Source organism: Phaseolus vulgaris, chromosome 1 (genome assembly GCF_051622355.1).
Source record: "Phaseolus vulgaris cultivar YP4 chromosome 1, ASM5162235v1, whole genome shotgun sequence".
In the NCBI taxonomy this organism is placed as follows: domain Eukaryota; kingdom Viridiplantae; phylum Streptophyta; class Magnoliopsida; order Fabales; family Fabaceae; genus Phaseolus; species Phaseolus vulgaris.
Genome location: NC_143498.1, coordinates 39,740,316 through 39,761,700, shown reverse-complemented (window position 1 = coordinate 39,761,700; position 21,385 = coordinate 39,740,316). Strand labels below are relative to the sequence as shown.

The 21,385-nt window shown below is 33.9% G+C and overlaps 3 protein-coding genes across 3 annotated transcripts; 2 read left to right on the top strand and 1 right to left on the bottom strand.

Moving 5' to 3' along the window:
• The first annotated feature begins 1,506 nt into the window (after positions 1 to 1,506).
• LOC137815962 (uncharacterized) lies at positions 1,507 to 4,398 on the top strand. The gene is made up of 3 exons (XM_068619069.2): positions 1,507 to 2,349; positions 2,887 to 3,421; positions 3,872 to 4,398. Exons 1-3 carry the CDS (start codon positions 1,507 to 1,509, stop codon positions 4,396 to 4,398), a joined length of 1,905 nt encoding a protein of 634 aa, XP_068475170.2.
• An 860-nt stretch (positions 4,399 to 5,258) lies between these two features.
• LOC150029620 (secreted RxLR effector protein 161-like) lies at positions 5,259 to 5,777 on the top strand. Its single transcript, XM_090296641.1, has one exon. The coding sequence runs from the start codon at positions 5,259 to 5,261 to the stop codon at positions 5,775 to 5,777; it is 519 nt and encodes a 172-aa protein (XP_090152767.1).
• Positions 5,778 to 20,635: 14,858 nt separating this feature from the next.
• Positions 20,636 to 21,179, bottom strand: LOC150029619 (uncharacterized). The gene is made up of 2 exons (XM_090296638.1): positions 20,811 to 21,179; positions 20,636 to 20,692 (listed from the first exon to the last, which is right to left on the bottom strand). The coding sequence occupies exons 1-2, from the start codon at positions 21,177 to 21,179 to the stop codon at positions 20,636 to 20,638; spliced, it is 426 nt and encodes a 141-aa protein (XP_090152764.1).
• Positions 21,180 to 21,385: the final 206 nt, after the last annotated feature.

Below are 21,385 nucleotides of genomic sequence, written 5' to 3'. Positions count from 1 at the left end.
AGTATCTTGGATCAACCTTTTATGCTATCAATACGACTGTGTTGCAACTGTTTAAAATCTCTCTTTGTCTTTTTAAAAATAAATCTATTCATTATAACTTCAATTTGTTCTTTTTATAACAGCTTTTTAAACCATTTTTCGAAATTCTGTTATAAATCATTTCTTATATAAAGATAGCTATAACTCACTAAAAAGGGTGTTGAGAAAACGAGTTTAAATCAGAGATTGAGAGTTTTCAGAGAATGACGATGTGTTCTTGAAAGAGTTTTTCAAAAGAAAAAGGTGTGCTTGTTCTTGTTTTGTTCTAAGCTTGGTTGGAGGTGTTGTCATTGTTTTTGGCAATCTGCTCTACTGGTCTAGTCATATTTATGCAATCTCTTTCTAGGTGTATTCATTTCATCATTCATTCCATTGTAATTGAGGTTGTAAGACTCTTTTTGATAGGGTTTCTTGAAGAGTTGTGTGTGCCGAAATAGGGTTTTTCAGCTAGGTGTGCCTTGTTCTTGTAGGGTTCAAGAACATTAGGTTTTGTAATTGGTGTGTACTGTTTTAGTGGATTTCACCTTGGGAAATGTGAGACTGGATGTAGCTCATGTGAGTGAACCAATATAATCTTGTGGTGTTCAATCTCTTTTAATCTCTGCACTCAATTACTGTTGTGTATGCTGATTTGACAGAAAATAAATTTGTCCAATTAAAATTGAATCTGTTCTTTCTGGGTCTGTTCATACTATTCTTGTTTTCTGATAAATGAATTTGAATAACTGGTTGAAATCTAGACAACTAATTTGAATATAATTGAAACACATTGTTTTTGCAAAAACCAAGTATATCAATTAGCATGAATCATTCAAAGTTGTTGTATGGTTTGACATTCACAAATTGTCTCAGAATTCTACTATCTGTTTTTTTTTTGTGCTTATCAAGGTGTTTTTCTGTTCTCTGTTAAAATCACTTAATACCTTAAAATGAGATATCTGAAATACTGTTTTGCTGAAGTAAGTAGAAAAATAAATCTATTCATTGAAAAATAAATCGATTCTTTTCCTATGTTTGGTAAAATGATTGAATCTGTGTGAAAATTTAAAAGCTCAATTCACCCCCTTTTGAACTTTGACACTATTGAACCCAACAATTGGTATCAGAGCTAGGACTTGTATTTTACTGAAGTTTGTGTGCAATATGTCTGAGTTTAAAGTGCTTTTTGCTAAGGGTTCGTCTATTAATAGACCCCCTATGTTTAGTGGGATGAATTATGCATTCAGGAAAATAAGATTGAAAATTTTCATGGAATCTATTGACTCTTATATTTGGGAGGTTGTGGTCCATGGACCTTTTGTGCCAATGCATGTTGTAAAAGATGAAACTGTTGCAAAACCAAGATCTGAATGGAATGAGAGTGAAAAGAAAAAGGCTCAATATGATCTAGTAGCTAAGAACGTCATAACTTCTGCATTGAAAATGGATGAATTCTTCAGAATATCTTAGTACAATTCGGCTAAGGAGATGTGGGAAGTTTTGGAAGTTACTCATGAAGGCACGAATGATGTGAAGAGATCAAGAAAACACTCACTCATTCAAGAATACGAACTTTTCAGGATGCAACCTGAAGAAAACATTGTTGATGTACAGAAGAGGGTTGCCCACATTGTAAATCATCTTACTGGACTGGGAAAGGTGTTTGACAAAGAAGAGCTCACTATTAAGGTGATGAAGTGTCTTGATAGGAGTTGCCAACCCAAAGTGACTGCTATATCAGAAAGCAAAGATCTGTCAAAGCTGTCCACTACTGCACTGTTTGGAAAATTAATGGAGCATGAGCTAGAGCTCAAAAGGCTTAAAAAGCAAGAGACAGTGGAGAGGAAAACCAAAGGAGTTGCATTGAAAATAAGTGTACATAATGATAGCAGTGAGGAGGCAGAGAATGTTGAACATGATGAAACACTAAGCCTACTTATAAAAAGGTTCAGCAGATTCCTAAAGCAGAAAGGCAAAGATAGGACTCAACAAAATAGGAGGTATCCTAAACCGAATGAATCTAATTCTTCTAACTATACTTGTTTTGGTTGTGGTAAAACATGTCACATAAAGAGTGATTGTCCTAACAATCAAATAAAAGAAAAACCAGCCAGCAAGAAGGTTGAAAGAAGTAAAGGGAGAAGAGCCTATATCTCTTGGGAAGAAAATGAAGTATATTCAACAACCAGCTCCTCAACAGAAAGTGAAGAAACAAAGCTCTGTTTCATGATGAAAGATGAAGGATCAATATCTGATTCGGTGAGTGATTTCTTTATGGAATCTGACAATTATGATCAATTGCTAGTTGCCTTCAAAGAAACTCATGATTATGTACTAAATTGCAAAATGTAAATAATGTTCTTGCACCTAAGGTAAAATCACTTGAGGAGGAACTGCATAAAGCTAAAACTGATCTTGTAAGCCTTGATTGACATGTTTCCATGCTTCTATAAAGACTTGTGAAAACTGTAAAATGTTGGAAAAATAAGTTGAGTATTTGTTGAAAACTTTATCTAACTTCACTAAGGGAAAAGATAATCTTGAGACTCTTTTAGGGTCACAAAATGATGTTTTCAACAAAAATGGAATTGGATATAATCTAGGAAAGAAAAACAATGTTAAAAAGCTACCAAGTTTTTTTGTTCCTTCAAAAACAAGTTTTTCCTCTTTCAACAGTGGTAAAAAAGTATATCCTGTTACTTGCTTTTATTGTATGAAATTTGGACATACTTCTAGAACATGCATTGCTAGAAAATACCTTGTTCCTAAAAGCTTGGCCAAATGGCTTCCAAAGGAAAGGTATTAATCCCTGCTGGACCCTAGACTAAAAGGGGTACCATGTGTATTATTTTTGTTTTGTTTTTGCAGAAAAACAACAAGAGGAACCAATGGTATTTGGACAATGGATGTTCAAAGCATATGACCAGTGACCTAACTAAGTTCACTAGCCTAAAACTCAAGGCAGGGGGACATGTCACTTATGGAGACAATAACCGTGGAAGAATTCTAAGAAAAGGAAATGTTGAAACTGGAAGTTCAACCACCATTGAAAATGTTTTATATGTGGAAGGACTAAGGCACAGTCTTCTAAGTATCAGTCAATTGTGTGAAAGAGGGTACAAGGTAAATTTCAAATCAAATGGGCGCAAAATCTCACATGATTCTTTTGGTGAGGTTTTGTTTACAGATAAAAGAGTAAACAATATATATCTCTTGGATATCTTGGAAAATGATTCTGAAAATGAATGTCTTCTGTCAAAAAGTGATGAGTCTTGGTTGTGGCACAAAAGGTTAGCTCACATTCATACAAATTATTTGAACAAATTGAAATCCAAGGATCTTGTTTCTGGTTTGCCTAATATCAAATTTCAGAATAATAGACTATGTGATGCATGTGTGAAAGGTAAGCAAATCATAACTTCTTTTAAATCAAAAGACATGGTATCTACTAAGAAACCTTTGGATGTGCTGCATATGGACTTGTTTGGACCTTCTAGAATTGCTAGTCTTGCTGGAAATCTATAAGCATTGGTGATTGTTGATGATTATTCTAGATATACATAGACTCTCTTTCTTGCTTATAAAAAATATGCTTATAAGGCTTTTAAGAAATTGGAAAAAGTTATGCAAAATGTAAATGGATGCTGTGTAAAATCTATTCGTAATGATCATGGGGGGGAGTTTCAAAATGCTAAGTTTGAAAGGTTTTATGAAAAACATGGGATATCACATAGTTTTTCAGCCCCTAGGACTCCCCAACAGAATGATGTTGTTGAGAGGAAAAATAGATCACTAGAAGAACTTGCTAGAACTATGTTGAATTAATCTAAGCTACCTAAATACTTCTGGGCAGATGCAGTTTATACTGCTACTTATGTGCTAAATAGAACTCTAATTAGCCCTATCCTTAAGAAAAGACCTTATGAGTTGTATAAGGGTAGAAAACCTAGTGCAAGTCATCTTAGATTGTTTGGATGTAAGTGCTTTATTCTGAATAATGGCAAAGATAATTTGGGAAAATTTGATGCAAAATCTGATGAAGGTATTCATATTGGCTATGCTTTGAATGGACATGCTTATCGGGTTTTCAATAAAAGGTTGCTAACTGTGGAAGAATCAATGCATGTATTGTTTGATGAATCTGACAATTACATGCAAAAATCTGTTTCAGATGACTTAGAATGTGATGATTTAAGAATTGTTCTACATAAAAATTATTTGATTAATATAGATGCAAATGACTCACATGTTGTCAAAGAACCAATTGTTTCTACAGATTTACCAAAAGAATGGACGACCCCAAGAGATCTCACACTTGACAATGTCATTGGAAATATTGAAAAGGGTGTTTCAACTAGGAAGTCTCCAAATAATTTGTGAGACAATGGCTTTTGTTTCTCAAGTGGAGCCTAAGAATCTGGATGAAGTTTTAAGGGACAACAACTGGATTCTGGCTATGCAGGAAGAACTGAATCAGTTTGCCATGAATGAGGTATGGACACTTGTTCCAAGAACATATGAAATGAACATCATTGGAACAAAGTGGATATACAGGAATAAAATTGATGAGCATGGAGTGATCACCAGAAATAAAGCTAGACTTGTGGCTAAAGGATATAACCAAGAAGAGGGAATAGATTATGATGAAACTTATGCTCCAGTGGCTAGACTAGAAGTTGTTAGACTTCTCCTTGCTTTCTCATGTATGGAAGGTTTCAAACTATTCCAAATGGATGTGAAAAGCGTCTTCTTGAAAGGATATATCAATGAAGAAGTATTTGTTTCACAATCCCCAGGATTTGAAGACCATCAACATCCAGAACATGTGTTCAAACTCAAGAAAGCACTCTATGGACTTAAGCAATCCCCTAGACAATGATATGAGAGATTGAGTGCTTTTTTGACTTCACAAGGATACGATAGAGGCACATCTGATAAAACATTGTTCATCAAGAGAAAAGAGGAAGACATAATTCCGGTTCAAGTTTATGTGGATGACATCATATTCGGATCAACCAATGAAGAAATGTGTGAGACCTTTGAGGAAATTATGAAGAGTGAGTTCGAAATGTCCATGATGGATGAACTGAATCACTTTCTAGGTTTCCAGGTCAAACAACTCAAGGATGGCATATTCTTAAATTAGGATAAGTATTACAAGGACTTGTTAAGAAAATTTGGAATGGACAAGTGCAAATCAATCAGCACACCATTCTCAACCAGCTACCATCTTGATCATGATGTGGCTGGAAATCCAGTTGATGAGACAAAGTACAAAGGACTTATTGGGTCTTTATCTTACTGCCAGCATACCTGACATAATGTTTGTTGTGTGCATGTGTGCTCGTTTTCAATCTGCTCCAAAAGAGTCACATTTCAATGCAGCCAAAAGGATTCTGAAATATCTACAAGGAACAAAAGATGTTGGCTTGTGGTATCCAGGTAATGTTTCATTAAGTCTAACTGGTTACTCTGATTCGGACGTTGCAGGTTACAAGATTGATAGAAAAAGCACCAGTGGCACCACTCACTTACTTGGATCAAGCTTGATCTCTTGGCAATGCAAAAAGCAATCATGTGTTGCTCTCTTTATTGCTGAAGCAGAGTATATTGCAACAGGGAGTTGTTGTGCTCAAACTCTATGGTTAAGGCAACAGCTAAATGACTTTGGTATCTTGCTTAATAAAATACCTATTCTGTGTGATAATACAAGTGCTATCAGTTTAACAAAAAAATCCCATTATGCATTCAAGAAATAAGCACATTGAGATAAGACATCACTTTCTAAGAGAACACATATCAAATGGAACATGTAAAATTAAATTCATTGATACTGATTTGCAACTTGCTGATTTGCTTACTAAACCTTTAGCCAAAGATAGGTTTAATTTTTTGCTGAATGAATTAGGTATTATAAATGTTAATTGTCTACTGCAGTGAAAAATAAATATGTTGTTTATCAATTAAACATGTTTATTTTTTCTTGATACTGGTGTGCATTGATGACTAGGAAAGAGAAACATTAATATCTGTTCCTTGACTGTTTGACTGACATTGTGGGTATTAACCAACAAATCTTTGACGGTTTCTGTCATGATTTTGTAACTGATTTGATGTATTCATTACACAATGGGGAAGTTTGATGTGTGAACCGTGCTTCAAAATATCTTTTGCTCCTTTTCAAAGATATTTTGCACATGCACAGGGAATCAAATCTTTACATATCTTTGCTCTTAAATACTTGATCAAAACACTACTGGTTTGCTATATAATTTTGTTTCCATCATTGTTAATTCTTACCATTCACTATTGAACCAAACCTGGTAAGGTAATTGTGTTCTTTGCTTATTTTTTGGTGTATGTTTTTCACTTCACACTAATTTGTCTTCAAGTTTATTAATGTGCAGACTTAAGACAGGTTCAACAATGGCATCCTCCTCACGTCAGAAAAAGAAGAATAAGGAGAAGCACAACAACTTTCAAGGTGTTCTGGAAAATTGGTTTGTTGGAGATGAAGAGGCCATAACTGCCTACATACATGAGATGAGTAGAAAATATATCAACATACCCAAGGTCTTGAAGTTCACATGGCTAAAAATTGAAAAACTAACTAAAATCTGATCTGCACTGAAGCATAAAAAACTAAAGCAGTTTTTAGAGATGACTGGAAATGTGTATCCAGACCTCGTGAAGGTCTTCTACACCAACTTGACACTGGATGGAAAGAACTTTGTGTCATATGTGAAAGGTATTAAGATTAAAATCTCCAATGATGTGTGGAACTCAGTGGCTGGAATCAAGTACTCTGGATTGAAGGTTGGAAAAGGGAACACAAATGGAATTCAGAAGTTTAATAAAATCCAATACTACAGGAGCTGTGTGAGGAATCCAACTCAAAGTGTTAACAGGTTTCATGAAAGTAATCTGAATCTAACTCCAAGATTAATTGCCTATATTATTGCATGGCAACTTATTCCCAGAGGCACTAACCATGTTGTTCTGCATGAGGAAGATTTAATCCTCCTGTACTGCATTATGAATCTGATAAAAGTTAACTGTGTATACATCATAATGGAACACATGTTGAAAAAAAAGGTTAGTTGATTACAAATTTCCTTATGCTATTCTTGTATCAAAATTAATTGATTACTTTGGTGTTGATACTACTAATGAGAGGAATGAGACTATCAAAGCTATGAGTGAGATTGACAATTCCACTTTCATCAAGATGGGTTTTCAAAAAGTGGAAAACAGTTGGGTATTTCATAAAAGCAGGACTCACAAGAAGGAACATGGAGGATCAAATCTCACCAATGAAGAGGGAGATAATACAGTGCCTATGGAAGATGATACGGTGCAAGCAACATAACAGTACATCATCTCACAGAATGGAGTCTCCTGCTCAACCTTCTATAAGTCAGAGAAAGAGATCTCCATCTATGGAATGCAGAGGAGATTCACCAGCACCACAATCAATGAATGAAGATGTTGCTGCAGCTAACCACAATGGTTTTGTTGCCTATCATGCTCCAGAATACAGAGGTGAACCAATGTCTATGTTTGAAAGGCAGGTTCTGTATCGTCTTGATGTGCTTTGAAATTATCAAAAGACCTATTTTGAGGCAACACAAGCCAGATTCCAGCATCTTGACCATCAAATTGAAGGAATCCAGGAGCAGTAGGCAGAACTATACTACAAGTATAAGTGATATGTTTTTAGTGCTTATCTTATGCTTATGTTGTTGAACAATTTGTATTGTTTAGCTTCTGGACTGTTATGTTTAGCTTTTATTTGGTTTTATATTTCTCTATGCATTAATGTTGATTGATGATCCAAAGGGGGAGAAAAATAGCTCATATTGCTAGTGATGCAAACTTGATATGCTGTTGTGATACAAAGAGCTACACTCTAGCCCTAAATCTGTTTTATGATATGTTCACTTTCAGCTTTTGTATTTTGGTATTGGGTGCAGTACAGGTATTGATCTCTCTTCAAAACAACAAAGCCATGGGGATTTGTCTCCATCAAACAGGGGGAGATTATTGAAGATGGATGTGGCTCCTTCAAGTCAATCTGTTTGATGTAGCAATGTGTGTTTTGCTTTGAAGTTTTTATTTGTAATTGGGTAGTCTTGTATATAGGTTAGAGTGTGTTTAAAGTGAGATTTTTGCATCGTGACCCACCTCTTAACCCTTATCAAGGTGATAAGATCAAGCACAACGTTTTCTAAAATGGTTTTCTCATATTTTACCAAAATATGCATTACTGCACAGAAAATGAATCTGTTTTTTCTCAAATGAATAAGATTCTTTTTTAACCGGTGCCTGTTTTTTGAAAAGTTTTTTTATAACTTTGTTTTGTGCATCAAGTATCTTGGATCAGCCTTTTATGCTATCAAAATGATTGTGTTGCAACTGTTTAAAATCTCTATTTGCCTTTTTGAAAATAAATCTATTCATTATAACTTCAATCTGTTTTTTTTATAACAACTTTTTAAATTGTTTTTTGAAATTCTGTTATAAATCATTTCTTATATGAAGAGAGTTATAACTCACTAAAAAGGGTGTTGAGAAAACGAGTTTAAATCAAAGATTGAGAGTTTTCAGACAATGAGGATGTGTTCTTGAAAGAGTTTTTCAAAAGAAAAAGGTGTGCTCGTTCTTGTTTTTTTCTAAGCTTGGTTGGAGGTGTTGTCACTGCTCTTTGCAATCTGTTCTACTGGTCTAGTCAGATTTCTGCAATCTTTTTCCAGGTGTATTCATTTCATCATTATTTTCTTTGTAATTGTTGTTGTAAGACTCTTCTTGAAGAGTTGTGTGTGCTGAAATAGGGTTTTTCAGCTAGGTGTGTCTTGTTGTTCTAGGGCTTAAGAACATTAGGTTTTGTAATTGGTGTGTACTATTTTTAGTGGATTTCACCTTGGGAGAGGTGAGACTGGATGTAGCTCATATGAGTGAATCAGTATAATCTTGTGGTGTTCAATCTCTCTTAATCTCTGCACTCAATTACTGTTGTGTATGCTGATTTGACAGAAAATAAATTTGTTCAATTAAAATTGAATATATTCTTTCTGGGTTTGTTCATACTGTTCTTGGTTTATGATAAATGAATCTGAATAACTGGTTGAAATCTAGACAACTAATTTAAATATAATTAAAGCACATTGTTTTTGCAAAAACCAAGTATATCAATTAGCACGAATCATTCAAAGGTGTTGTATGGTTTGACATTCATAAATTGTCTCAGAATTCTACTATATGTTTTTTCTTTGCTTATCAAGGTGTTTTTGTGTTCTCTGTTAAAATCGCTTAATACCTTAAAATCAGATATTTGAAATACTGTCTTGATGAAGTAAGCATAAAAATAAATCTGCTCATTGCATAATAAATTGATTTTTTCCTATGTTTGCTAAAAAGAGTGAATCTGTGTGAAAATTTTAAAAGCTCAATTCACCCCCTCTTGAACTTTGATACTATTGAACCCAACAAAGAGCAGCGCGGGACCGACAACGGCGGCGATAGCAGTGACGGAGCAAGGTGGCAACAACGAAGGAGCAAGGCGCAGTAAAATCCCAAACAATGTCAATGAAACAGTGGTGACCTTCTAGCAATGGCAGAAAACAAACAAATAAGAGAAACAGAAAAATACAAAAACTAATGGTGAAAAAGTAGAGAGCTCGAAACGACTCACCAATGGCACGAAGGCAATGTGGCTACAAGAAGAGAGGAAACACCTAGCAGAAGAATAGAAGAGAAACGAAGTCCCAGAGAAAGGAAAGTTTAAAGCGTAAGTGACGCGCTTCTGTGTTAGGGTAAAAAATGTTTTAAGAATGCGGCTATTAGGTAAAGTCGCGTTCTTAAACAAAGCGATTTGTTTTAAGAATGCGGCTATTAGGTAAAGCCGCATTCTTAAATAAAGTGCCTTGTTTAAGAATGTGACTTTACCAGTCGCATTCTTAAAATAAAGCGTTTTGTTTAAGAATGTGGCGATAACAAATAGTCGCCGCATTCTTAAATGAAGTTAATTTCAAAATTGCCACCGCATTTTGAACGACAGCGTCTGACTGTAAAAACATATTAAATAAATGGTTGTTGTTTTTATAATTTTGCACTGGTGACAATAGATTTGAAAAATTAGGAACAATCCAACAGTAGATTTCGAACCTGAATAAACGCTGACAAATAGTGGCAGACAGTGAAGGCTAGGTTTTATGCACACGAGAGTGAGAAGACGTGTGAAGGCAAGAGTGTAACATGTGAACGCTTTATAGTTTGTGTTTCGTGAGGACCAGAGTAAAGAACCTAACGTGAGAGTGAAGGCGAGAGTGAAGAAAGGTTTCGTGAGTGTTTTGTAGAGAAAAAGGGGGGAAGAGTGGTAGGTTTCGTGAGAGAGAGGGCGAAAATTTTAGCAGAGAGAAGGAGTGAAGAGAGGTTTCATGTGAGTGTTTATGAAAAGTGTGCAGAGTTAAGAGTGTATTCAGTTTCCAAGAGTCAAAGCAAGTTTTCTAAAAATTGGAAATAATAAGGAATGGTGTATGGAGGGAAGGGGAACGTAGGGTTTTTATTTTGAAGGATAATTGTAGCAATTCAAAATGACACACTCTGAAAGATAATTGTGGTGGTTACTAAGATGTTGTATTATACGGAAACTTGTGGCGGTTATTAATAACTGCCACTTTACACAATTTTTTGTAGTGTTTTAAGATGAATGAGAATGATTTATTCCCAAATTTATGTTAATTTTAGTCTAGGGGAAATAAAGATGAAAGGGATAAAGAAGAATGGACAAGGTGAAAAGGGGAAGTTGGAACATTGGAAACTCGCTCAAAACTCGTCCAAGCAAGATCACTCTAACGGAACTCGCCCAAGCGAGTTCATTCCAGTGAAGTTGAGCTTTTTCTAGTCAAACTCGCTCAAGCAAGTAATAACTCGCTTAAGTGAGATGTCACTTAACCCAAGACCGAATAGGTTAAATAGAAGGCTCGAGGCATAACCCTAGACATCATTAGGATAATAGATAGAGATAGAAAACCCCATAGGCAACTGTCAAGGAGAAACATTTTGGATCTTCCTTTCTTGCTTTTTATGCTTGTAATGACCAACATGAGTGGCTAATTCTTCCCTTTGAGATTCAGAGTAATATGTTCAAACTCTTATGTATTGAGGTGATATTTTAACATAATATTTTGTTCTTGATTGATGATTGGTATTGTCATTTTATTCTTAACGCTTGTTTTATCATGATTTTGATCCTTATAGTTGACTGAAAAGTACTTCTAAGCATCTGACCTAAATGATAATGCTGAACATATTTGAATGCTAGGAATATATTTGAAATTTTAATTGCTATCAAAATTTGTTCCCAACGATAAGAAGTTTTTATAAATATGCAGGGTGAATTAATCCAAATTCGATCCATATTGCAATCATCATTGACATTATATGGTGACTTATGTAAAATCTCACTAATTTTTTAAAGGTGTCACCATATTCCATTCGAGAAGATTCACTTTTATTATATTTCAGTAGTACATAATCTTTAATCGTCATCCCTTATATTTTACGAAATTTCAGCATCATTTCACATTAGTCTTCTGATGGCACGAAATGAAAGTGACGACACCAAATGTCCATAGTCAAATATGTACCCGAAGATCAACACAACATGCAATGAACCAAAATTATGTAAAATATATAAAATGTAGATTAACAACTATGTTTAACCGAACAACTCAATACAGTTATGGTCAATATAATATCTAATGAATTTTATATAAACTTTAGTTTGATGTATGAAAATTTTTACAATTCGAGAAGTACCACATAAATGAATGGATTAAGCCTCAAACGAGAAATTAAGAATCTCTCAGTGAACTTAAGTATAACAAAATACGGATAGTATAATGATTAAAACATGAACTTTCTAAAATAGAACAATATTTTTCGGGGGTCAAATATCCCCGGACCCAATACTAACACCAACACGTATTACACAGTTCATTAAGATACATCAAATCCAATATAAATTAATCAATTCTAATTTATAATTCTAATTTTACAATTATAACAAATAATCTAACTAATTAATAATTCTAACCTAACAATATTAACATACAAGTTCCAACTTAACAATTATAACTAAAATAAATTGTACTTATAATTTAACATATATTAAACTCATGAAAAATAATATCTGCAAAAAAATAATAATAAAAATAAAATAATAAAATTTACTAACCTGGTGATGTTGGTGGTGGTGGTGGTTCTCTAGGTTCGGGAGGAGTATAGGTGCAACCAAGAATGTGGCACTGCAACTACTGCGAGTTTGGAAAAGCTCTAGAAGCAATGGAGCGAGCAATGTGAGTCTTGAGGTGTAGCAAGCAATGGAGGAAACAATGAGCAAGGAGCAAAGGAGTAGAGAAAATGAGATATGAATAAATATGAATAATATAACAATTTAAAGAGGCAAAGGATGGGGATGTGGTGGTAGTTATTCCAGCAAAGGCCGTGGTGGCCAAAATCATGGAGGCGCTGAGCAAAACAACACTGGTTCCAATCACATTCCAAGTTCAAACAACTCTTGGCGCGAAGAACGTGGTCGCGGAGGACGAGAAGGCATTTATAATAAATCAAATATGGAGTGTTATAATTGTCATAAACACGACCATTATGCAAATGAGTGCAGATGAAAAGGTGATAATCATGCTGCCAATTGTGCTCAAGAAGATAGTAATCATGAACAAGATGAAGAGGATCATGCAGTACTAATGGCAGCCACATCAAATGAAACTCCAAACAATCAGACTTGGTATTTGGATACAGGTTACACGAATCATATGTGAGGTAAGAAAGAGTTGTTTGCAGATTTGGATGACTCATTTCGCACAAAAGTGAAATTCGGTGATGGCAAGTTCGTTCCGGTAACTGGAAAAGGGCGAATTCTTATCACATTGAAGAATGGTGATCACATGTACATTTATGATGTTTTCTATGTACTTGATATGAAAATTAATTTGTTGAGTATGGGACAGCTGGCCGAAAAGGGTTACGTGATGCACATAGTTAAAAATCAATTCTCAATTTTTGATAAAAAGGTAGTTTGATTCTTAAAACCTTTTTATCAAAAAACCACATGTTTCTAGTAGATATTCATATGGGTGATTCAAGGGCTTGAATGCAATAGTGAATAATGAATCGTGGTTATGGCATTTACGCTTTGGGCACTTAAATTTTCAGAGTTTGGAAAATCTCTGCAAACGAAATTTAGTGAATGGTTTACCCCATATTCATCACCCTGATCAATTGTGTGAGGCTTGCATTTTTGGAAAGAATCATAGGATACCATTTGTTATGGAGCCTTGGCGTGCAAAATTTCCTTTGGAGCTTGTTCATACAAATGTTTGTGGCCCGATGAACATATCATGAGGTAATAAGTATTTTTTAACCTTTATTGATGATTTTTCAAGGAAAACCTGGATTTATCTATTGAAAAGCAAGGATGAGGTATTCCATTGCTTTAAAATATTTAAAGCATTTGTTGAAAGAGAGAGTGGCAGACTAATTAAGATGGTGCGTAGTGATGGAGGGGGTGATACAAGTCTAATGAGTCCAAGAGGCATTGTGAAGAACTTGGGTTGCATAACATAACATGTCCCTACACACCTCAACACAACGGAGTTACTGAGAGAAAGAATAGAACAATCAGGGACATGGCGAGGAGCATGCTTAAAGCAAAAGGTATGCCAAATTATTTTCGGGCTGAGGTCGTAACATGTGCGGTATATTTGATAAACAGATCACCCACTCGGAGTGTTCCTAACACAACTCCGATTGAGGTATGGAGCGGATTCAAACCCAATGTGCAACACTTGAAGGTTTTTGGGTCAATTACTTATGCTCACGTCCCTAAGGCAGCAAGATCGAAGTTGGATGATAAGGCAGAGAAAACCATTTTCATTGGATATAAGCATGGGGGATACAAATTGTACAATCTAATGACAAAGAAGGTGATTATCAGTCGTGATGTTACATTTGCCGAAGATGAGGAATGACAACGGAATGCAGCAGCTGAAATGGATTTGAAAAAACGATATATTTACGTTTTGAACGATGATGTGGAAGATGTAGTCACTCTTGAAGCACCTGCAGTTCAACCTGAAGTTGTAATTCAACCTGAAGTTGCAACTCCAATTGCAACTATGTTGGAGCGACCAAGAAGGCAGCAACGACAACCTGTACACCTTCAAGATTGTGAAGTAAATCTTGATGATGAAGTTTATGACAATGGAGATTTGTTTCACTTTGCTTTTCTTGCAGAATCAGAACCTGTGAGACTTGCAGATGTCATTCAACATCCTAAATGGCAAGAGACTATGAATGAAGAATTGATGGCGATTGAGAAAAACAATATCATGAGTCAAATTGGTTTTAATCTAAATGTTCCAATTAAGATTTATGTTGACAATGTCTCTGCAATTAATCTTGCAAAGAATCCGGTTTTTCATCAAAGAAGTAAACACATTGATATTCGATATCACTTCCTGCGAGACCAAGTTGGGAAGAACATGATCAAATTGGAATACTGTAGATCAGAAGATCAGATTGCAGATATTTTCACTAAGCCATTGAAGATCGATGTTTTCATCAAGTTAAGAGATCTGTTGGGCATGAAGGTTGTTCCAAATCAGAATTGCATTAATGGTCAGTTTATAGGGCTATTAGTATTCCTATTTTATAGCTCCTAGTAATTGTAATTTTATTATATATATTATTGAAGTAAATCAAAATGAATAAGATTAGTTCAGCAATTTTGCAATCTTGTGCAATTACGTTTAATTAGTTTCTACAACCTTTTGCCTCCTGTTATTTTCTTCAATTAGTTCCTACAACTTATTACAAAGTGGACTTTAAGCCTAACTCACCCCACTTATATATATTGAAATATTCTCATCTCTAGTCGATGTGTGATCTCCAACACACATCTCTCACGCCGAGAGTGACAGCTCGTGCGTGGGACAACATATTATGGGTGATATGATAACGACCCGATAGCGAGTGGCACAATAGGCCCAACAAACACTCGTTAAGATAGGCTGTTAAATGACTCTGATATCAGTTGTAAAACACAAATTAAAGAAAATAACATTGGAGAAATTATGTTGTATAGAATACCGGAATAAGAATATGTTTTTAATGATATACCAATAGTCTCTTAATGTAAATATTACCTAAATGGTTAGAACATCCTAAATACTCTATTATAAAAATATATACTTTTTACGGTTAAAAAATCCAGATAAATATATATCACATTCAACTTTTACCTTTCTTTAAACAAGAAAAAAAAATATATTAATGGATTACTTTCGGCACACAAACTCATAAAAAAAACTATACATAATGAATGAAGTCTGTGCAGCATGTAAAAGGTAATTTTTTCAAAAAATATGTATTTCACTAAATTGCTCTCTTAAGATTAAGACCAAATTGACATCATGTTCAAGCAAGTTCAGCTCATTGCATTATTCAATAAGAATATGTACATTCAACTCCTACCTTAAAACATTATATTATTCAATACAAAGCTTCATATTTACACTTATCGTGCTGCATATTTATAACTTATAAAAATGCTTTTGAAGGAGACTTCTAGCTGTCATTCCAACACTATACGTAGCTCGAATATTAAGAAAAGATTTATCTCTTCTAATGATGCTTTCTATACATCTTTTCTACATACCAGGAAAAGAATTCGGTCGGGTCTATACCCGGCAGCGTGCGATAATATTCTCATCATATTACTTACATTCCTTGTCTTCTATTTTCATTTCTTTGTTTAACATCTCAACGAATAAGCTATTTATTTTATCATCCAAAACAACACATGGAAGAAAACATATCCACGCATTGCATTACAGTCCCTCTATATTCCATAAATATAATGCATTTTTCTTTTTTCTAATGATTTAAAGGTTGATGAAATTATTAACAAGCATGGCAAGTATGGATTTTTTAAATTTATTTATATTATTACTTTACTCACTTCAAGATCCATCAACTCATGCATTGTGAAAATATATATTTATGAGTGATGACATGTGTTCAACAAATCAAAAATATATTAATTTGTATGTGAGATTATATATTGGATAGTAACTTATCAATCCAACAAATTTTTTCTATGATATACTTTATATAACTTAATATCATATTAGAAAATAAACTAAATCAAATTTAACTTTATAAAACTTTATAAAAATATTAAAAAATAAGATTTATACCTACTTATATATATATTATAAAATGTCATAAAATATCATGAACTCAATGTAGCATCTTCAATATTATATCACAATTTTTTTGAGGGGATGAACATATTCATATATATTGAGTTTGTCAATAATATTCAATGAATATGGATGAATATGTACCACGGTTAGTGGTGAAGGGCATTCACAAAATGATGGCAGAAAAGGAATAATTTTTTCCATGAAAGAAAAAGCACCATTTTTGTTACAATAACATTGCATATGGATGCTAAGTAAAGTTTGCGACAAACTTATATAGCAAGGCGTGACAGGTGCAAAGGCAAATGGAAAAAAGGTTCTAATCAGCCTTCAGATTAGTGCTCCTCATATTCAAACGAGATGAACATATATAAGGTTGTATTTTTCCTTGAATTAAGATGTTGATGAAACTATTGAAGGTCACATATATCGAATCTTTTTTTTCTTATCCTTGTTGGACCACAAATATATTTTGACCAAATGTCGCTATATTGACGGATTTCTGTGTTGATTATTTTCTTGTCATTATGTAACGAATGAACATATACCACTGTTAGTGCTAGAGAAGGATATCCATAAATGGGCCAAAATGAATCATTTTTTCTACGAAAATGAAGCTACCATTTTTGTAAAAAAACATGGCGCATGTGGTGCTAAACAAAGTTGCGACAAACATAATAAGATGAAAAGGCAGAAACAAATGGAAAAAGTTGCTAGCTAGGTTTCATGTTACATAGACTAAAGATGTGACCATTATAGTCTTTATAGGGCTTTAGTGCTGTTTTCCTTGTCTTGCACGGTGAGTTCAACTAAAACCTTAACCTAAATTCTAAGTTTGTTTCATATTTTATTTCATATTCGTGTTCCAGGATGATGATAATCCGTAGCAACACTAATATTACCAAGAAAATATATACTATCCCATTGAAGAGTCACACACATGAGTAAATCCTCTTTTTTTTTATAGCAAATGAAGTAATTTCATTAAAAGTTTAAGTTTGTATCAAAAGGTTATATTAAGGAAATAAGAATAATCCTTTTTTTTTTCTTTTTCCTTTATAAATCCAACTTCTAACTCTCTTTTACTTAGTCATTATGGGTGTGTTATCTAGTTAAAGTTTCATAAACTATTTTAGAGCACTCAAATGAATCTAGTGAGAGAGCTCAAATGAATCTAGTGAGAGAGCTTCATGGATAGTTTCAAAAACTCTATTTTTTATACTCTCTTGGGAATAAGTATCATTGTCAAAGTGGTAACCGAATTAAAAGTAAAGTTTTAATTTATTTTTTTAAATCATTTTAAATTTTTGTCACTAAATTTCTTTTATATATAGAGAGAGGTATTGTTTCCTCATGAAACATCAAAAGAAATTAATACACCGATATGCTAATGTTTTAAAGATTAAGGATTTGCTTATAAATTCATATAGTACTTGTACATTGAAGAAAAACTATAAAAGGAGAATTTAGAGGATTAAAAATTATAATATAATTCTTTTTATAAAACTTTATTATAGACATCATTATAAAACCTATATCATTATATAACTTGTATCTCTAAACTGATATTCCAGAATCTAAACTGATACTCCAGAATCTAATAATCATCCCCTTTACAAAAAAAATATATTACTAAAAAGAAAAAAAAAGTAAAAAGAAAACAAACAAGTATAAAATATTAGACCAAAATTCATAAAAAAAAACAAGAAAAACAAACCTATAAAACGAGGTAAAACCCCCAAAAACAAACTATTGAGTCTAACAAAAGATTCAGACTAACAACAAAATTTAGATAATCATTTCTTATTAATTTAACATTTCTTAATACTTCTTTACAATGCCAAGTTTTAGTTGTATAATAAATAATATTTTATTATCTTAATTTTCTTAGACATGTTTTTATTATAAATCTTTTCCTTCAAAAACACCAAAAAAATCCAAATAGGGATTTCCGATTCTGTATCTATACTTAGTACTATGCACATGCATAGATATAATATTGTTGTATAATTAACTGACACGAATATATTTTCCCACTTGTCCACCTACACGAATTGGTCAAAGAAATATCCAAGTTCTGCGGCTTGCACTCTTTTGCACTCTTCTGCACTGTTGATGCAATTGCCAAAAAGGAAAAGAAAAGAAAAACAATTTAAACTATTTACAATTTCTAACTTCTCATATATCATAACAGTAATTTTACTCTGAAGATTTCCATAGCCAAATAATTATATCCTTTTAAAAAAAATCCATTTACAATTACACTAACTCATCAATAATTCATCTAATATATTGTAAAATTAGCTTACATGACAAACTAATCATAGCATGACTCATACTAAATATGGTATATTAGTTAAATTACAGACTAACTAATATTGTTAAATAATATCTAACATCACAGTTTTTATAAAAAAAAATGTATTTTTCCGGTTCAATTTACAAAAATAAATAGTGAAAAGCTTATTTTATTTAAAGTTATACAAAAACAACATATATGATTCACAACTTACATATTATTGGAAATTGGAAATCTCTTCTTAATTGATGGGGAGACCATGACCAATGAATCTTGCTAATTTATCCATTCAATATTTTTAATGATGGATATTCCAAATTCTTGAAATTTTATCTTTCTTAGAAGACTATGAAGTTCAACCTAGAAAGTTGAAGATTGTCTTTTCAAGGTATCATGAAAATCTGATAAACATTCTCTGTGAAGAAGCCTTCCTTTTTTTTATCAGCAATAAACAATATATACATATGAAGCACTTAAGGTATGATCCAAACCATATACAAAGAAAACAAGAACATCCTAACAACATAAAATTTCCAGACAACTACTTTAAATTTAACCCTACCAAAAACTCCTACTGTCAACAAACTAAAGCAAAGAAAGACAAACCAACAGATCAAGACACCAATCAGAAAAAGAAAAACAAACAGAAGGGGATTTATAAGTGATCCAAAATCAAACCTTCAATTGAACCAAAGAAAAGATCTTAGAAGAATCCAAAAACTCCACCTTTAAAAATAATCTTATTCTTATGACTCCAAATCGCACTAATCACCGCAATCCAACTATTTATCATCCCTAAATTGACTGACTCTGGAGCATTACTCACCCTGAACTGCAGAAAATGAGAGTAAGCATGAAAAGGAGCAACCGACAAAATACCCAACCACGTATGACAAAGATTCCACACCAGCCAAATTACTCTGCAGTAAAAAACATATGATTTAGCTCCTCCTCTCTTACCCATAAAAGCAACAACAAACACTTCCGACTGCAATTTCGCGTATGTGCAAATTAGCCTTGGTAGCGATCTTATTTTCCAGCACCCTCCAAGCAGTAACCTGAGCTAAAGCAAAGCCTATCCTCCAAAACAATTTAGACATCCTCGTCTAGTCCCCCTCATTCACATCTCTTAGAATCCCGTAAGTCGAATTAACTGAAATTTTTTGAAGCTTATCTACTTTCCAAACCCACCTATCAACTTTTTTCAGAACAGGGCACGAGACATGCACTACCTCGAGAAGTTGTTTAACATGGACCTTCTCCCAATAAAAAAAATGCTTCTTCTCCACTCCCAAACACTGTTTGTCCAAATCCCACTACGATTCAACAACGTATCTTTCTCAACGGTAAGAGAAAAAAGCCTTGGAAACTTATTCTTCAAAGATTTAGTGCCTACCCACTGGTCCTCCTAGAACTTGATAGACTTCCCATTACCAACTTCCTACTTTAAGCAGTCTTCAAAATTACTACCCTATTTCTCCAATTTCCAAATCAACTTCAAATCTTTCCACTAAAGGGAAGCATTGTAAATACACCTATCCTTCTTCAGATTTCTCGAGCCTCCATATTTGGACTCTAGAACCTCTTTCCACAAACCTCCCTCATTAGACCCCAACCGCCACACTTATTTACCCAGCAAAGCCAAGTTGAAATTCTTGATATTAACTACTCCTAGCTCACCATTTTCTCGAGACTCACAAACCTTTTCCCAAGAAACCCAAACGATGTTCCTTCCTTCAGAATCCCACCCCCAAAGAAAGTTTCTTTGAATACTCACGATCTTTTTTATCATAATAGCCGACAACATAAACATTGACATGTAAAACAACAGAATAGCCTAAATAAATGACTTAATGAGACAAATCCTATCATCCACAGACAAATTCCTACCTTTCCATCTTCCCAATCTCGATTTGATTCTAGCCACCACTCCATCCCATAACGCTTCCCTCTTATGACACCCCCCAATAGGCTACCCCAGGTACTTGAAAGGGACTTTCATTACATCGTAATTAAGAATAGCCGCAAAACCCTAAATATAGAACGCATCAACTCCCACCCCACCAATACTGCTTTTTAGGAAATTCACCTTCAAACCCAAAGCCAGTTCAAAACAATTTAACATTGCCTTAATGTTAAACAGACTTTTAGAATTCGCATGGCAAAAAAAAAAACAAAATATCGTCTGCATATTGAAGCATATTTACCCTAACCTTCTTACTCTCGATCTCCAGACTATCTACCATTCCAAGCTCGGCAGAATTCCTAGAAACTCCTACCAGACCTTTAACCACTATAAGAAACAAGAAAGGATCACCTTGTCTCAGACCCTTCAACAGTGAAAATTCCTTTGTCGGACTCTCGTTAACAAAGACAGATACCAAAGCAGATTCAAGATAAGATTTAATCCAAAGGATCCATTTATCGTAGAATCCAAGTCTTCCTAACATGTAATAGATAAAATCCCACTTCACAGACTCACAGGTCTTCTCATAATCAACCTTGAAGAAAATACAACTCTTCTTCGTCCTCTTAGCCTCCTCAAGCACCTCCCTAACAACGAGAACACTATCCATTACACCCTTTTCTTTGAGAAAGATCGATTGTCTATTATTAATGACATAACGTAACACCTTTTTCAGCCTGAGAGGAAGTAGCTTTGATATAATCTTGTACTAACAACCGACAAGAGAAATTGGTCTGAAATCACCTAGCAGCTGAGGGCTATCGAACTTGGGAACCAAACAAATGAAGGAAGCATTTGTCCGCCTAGGCTAATAAC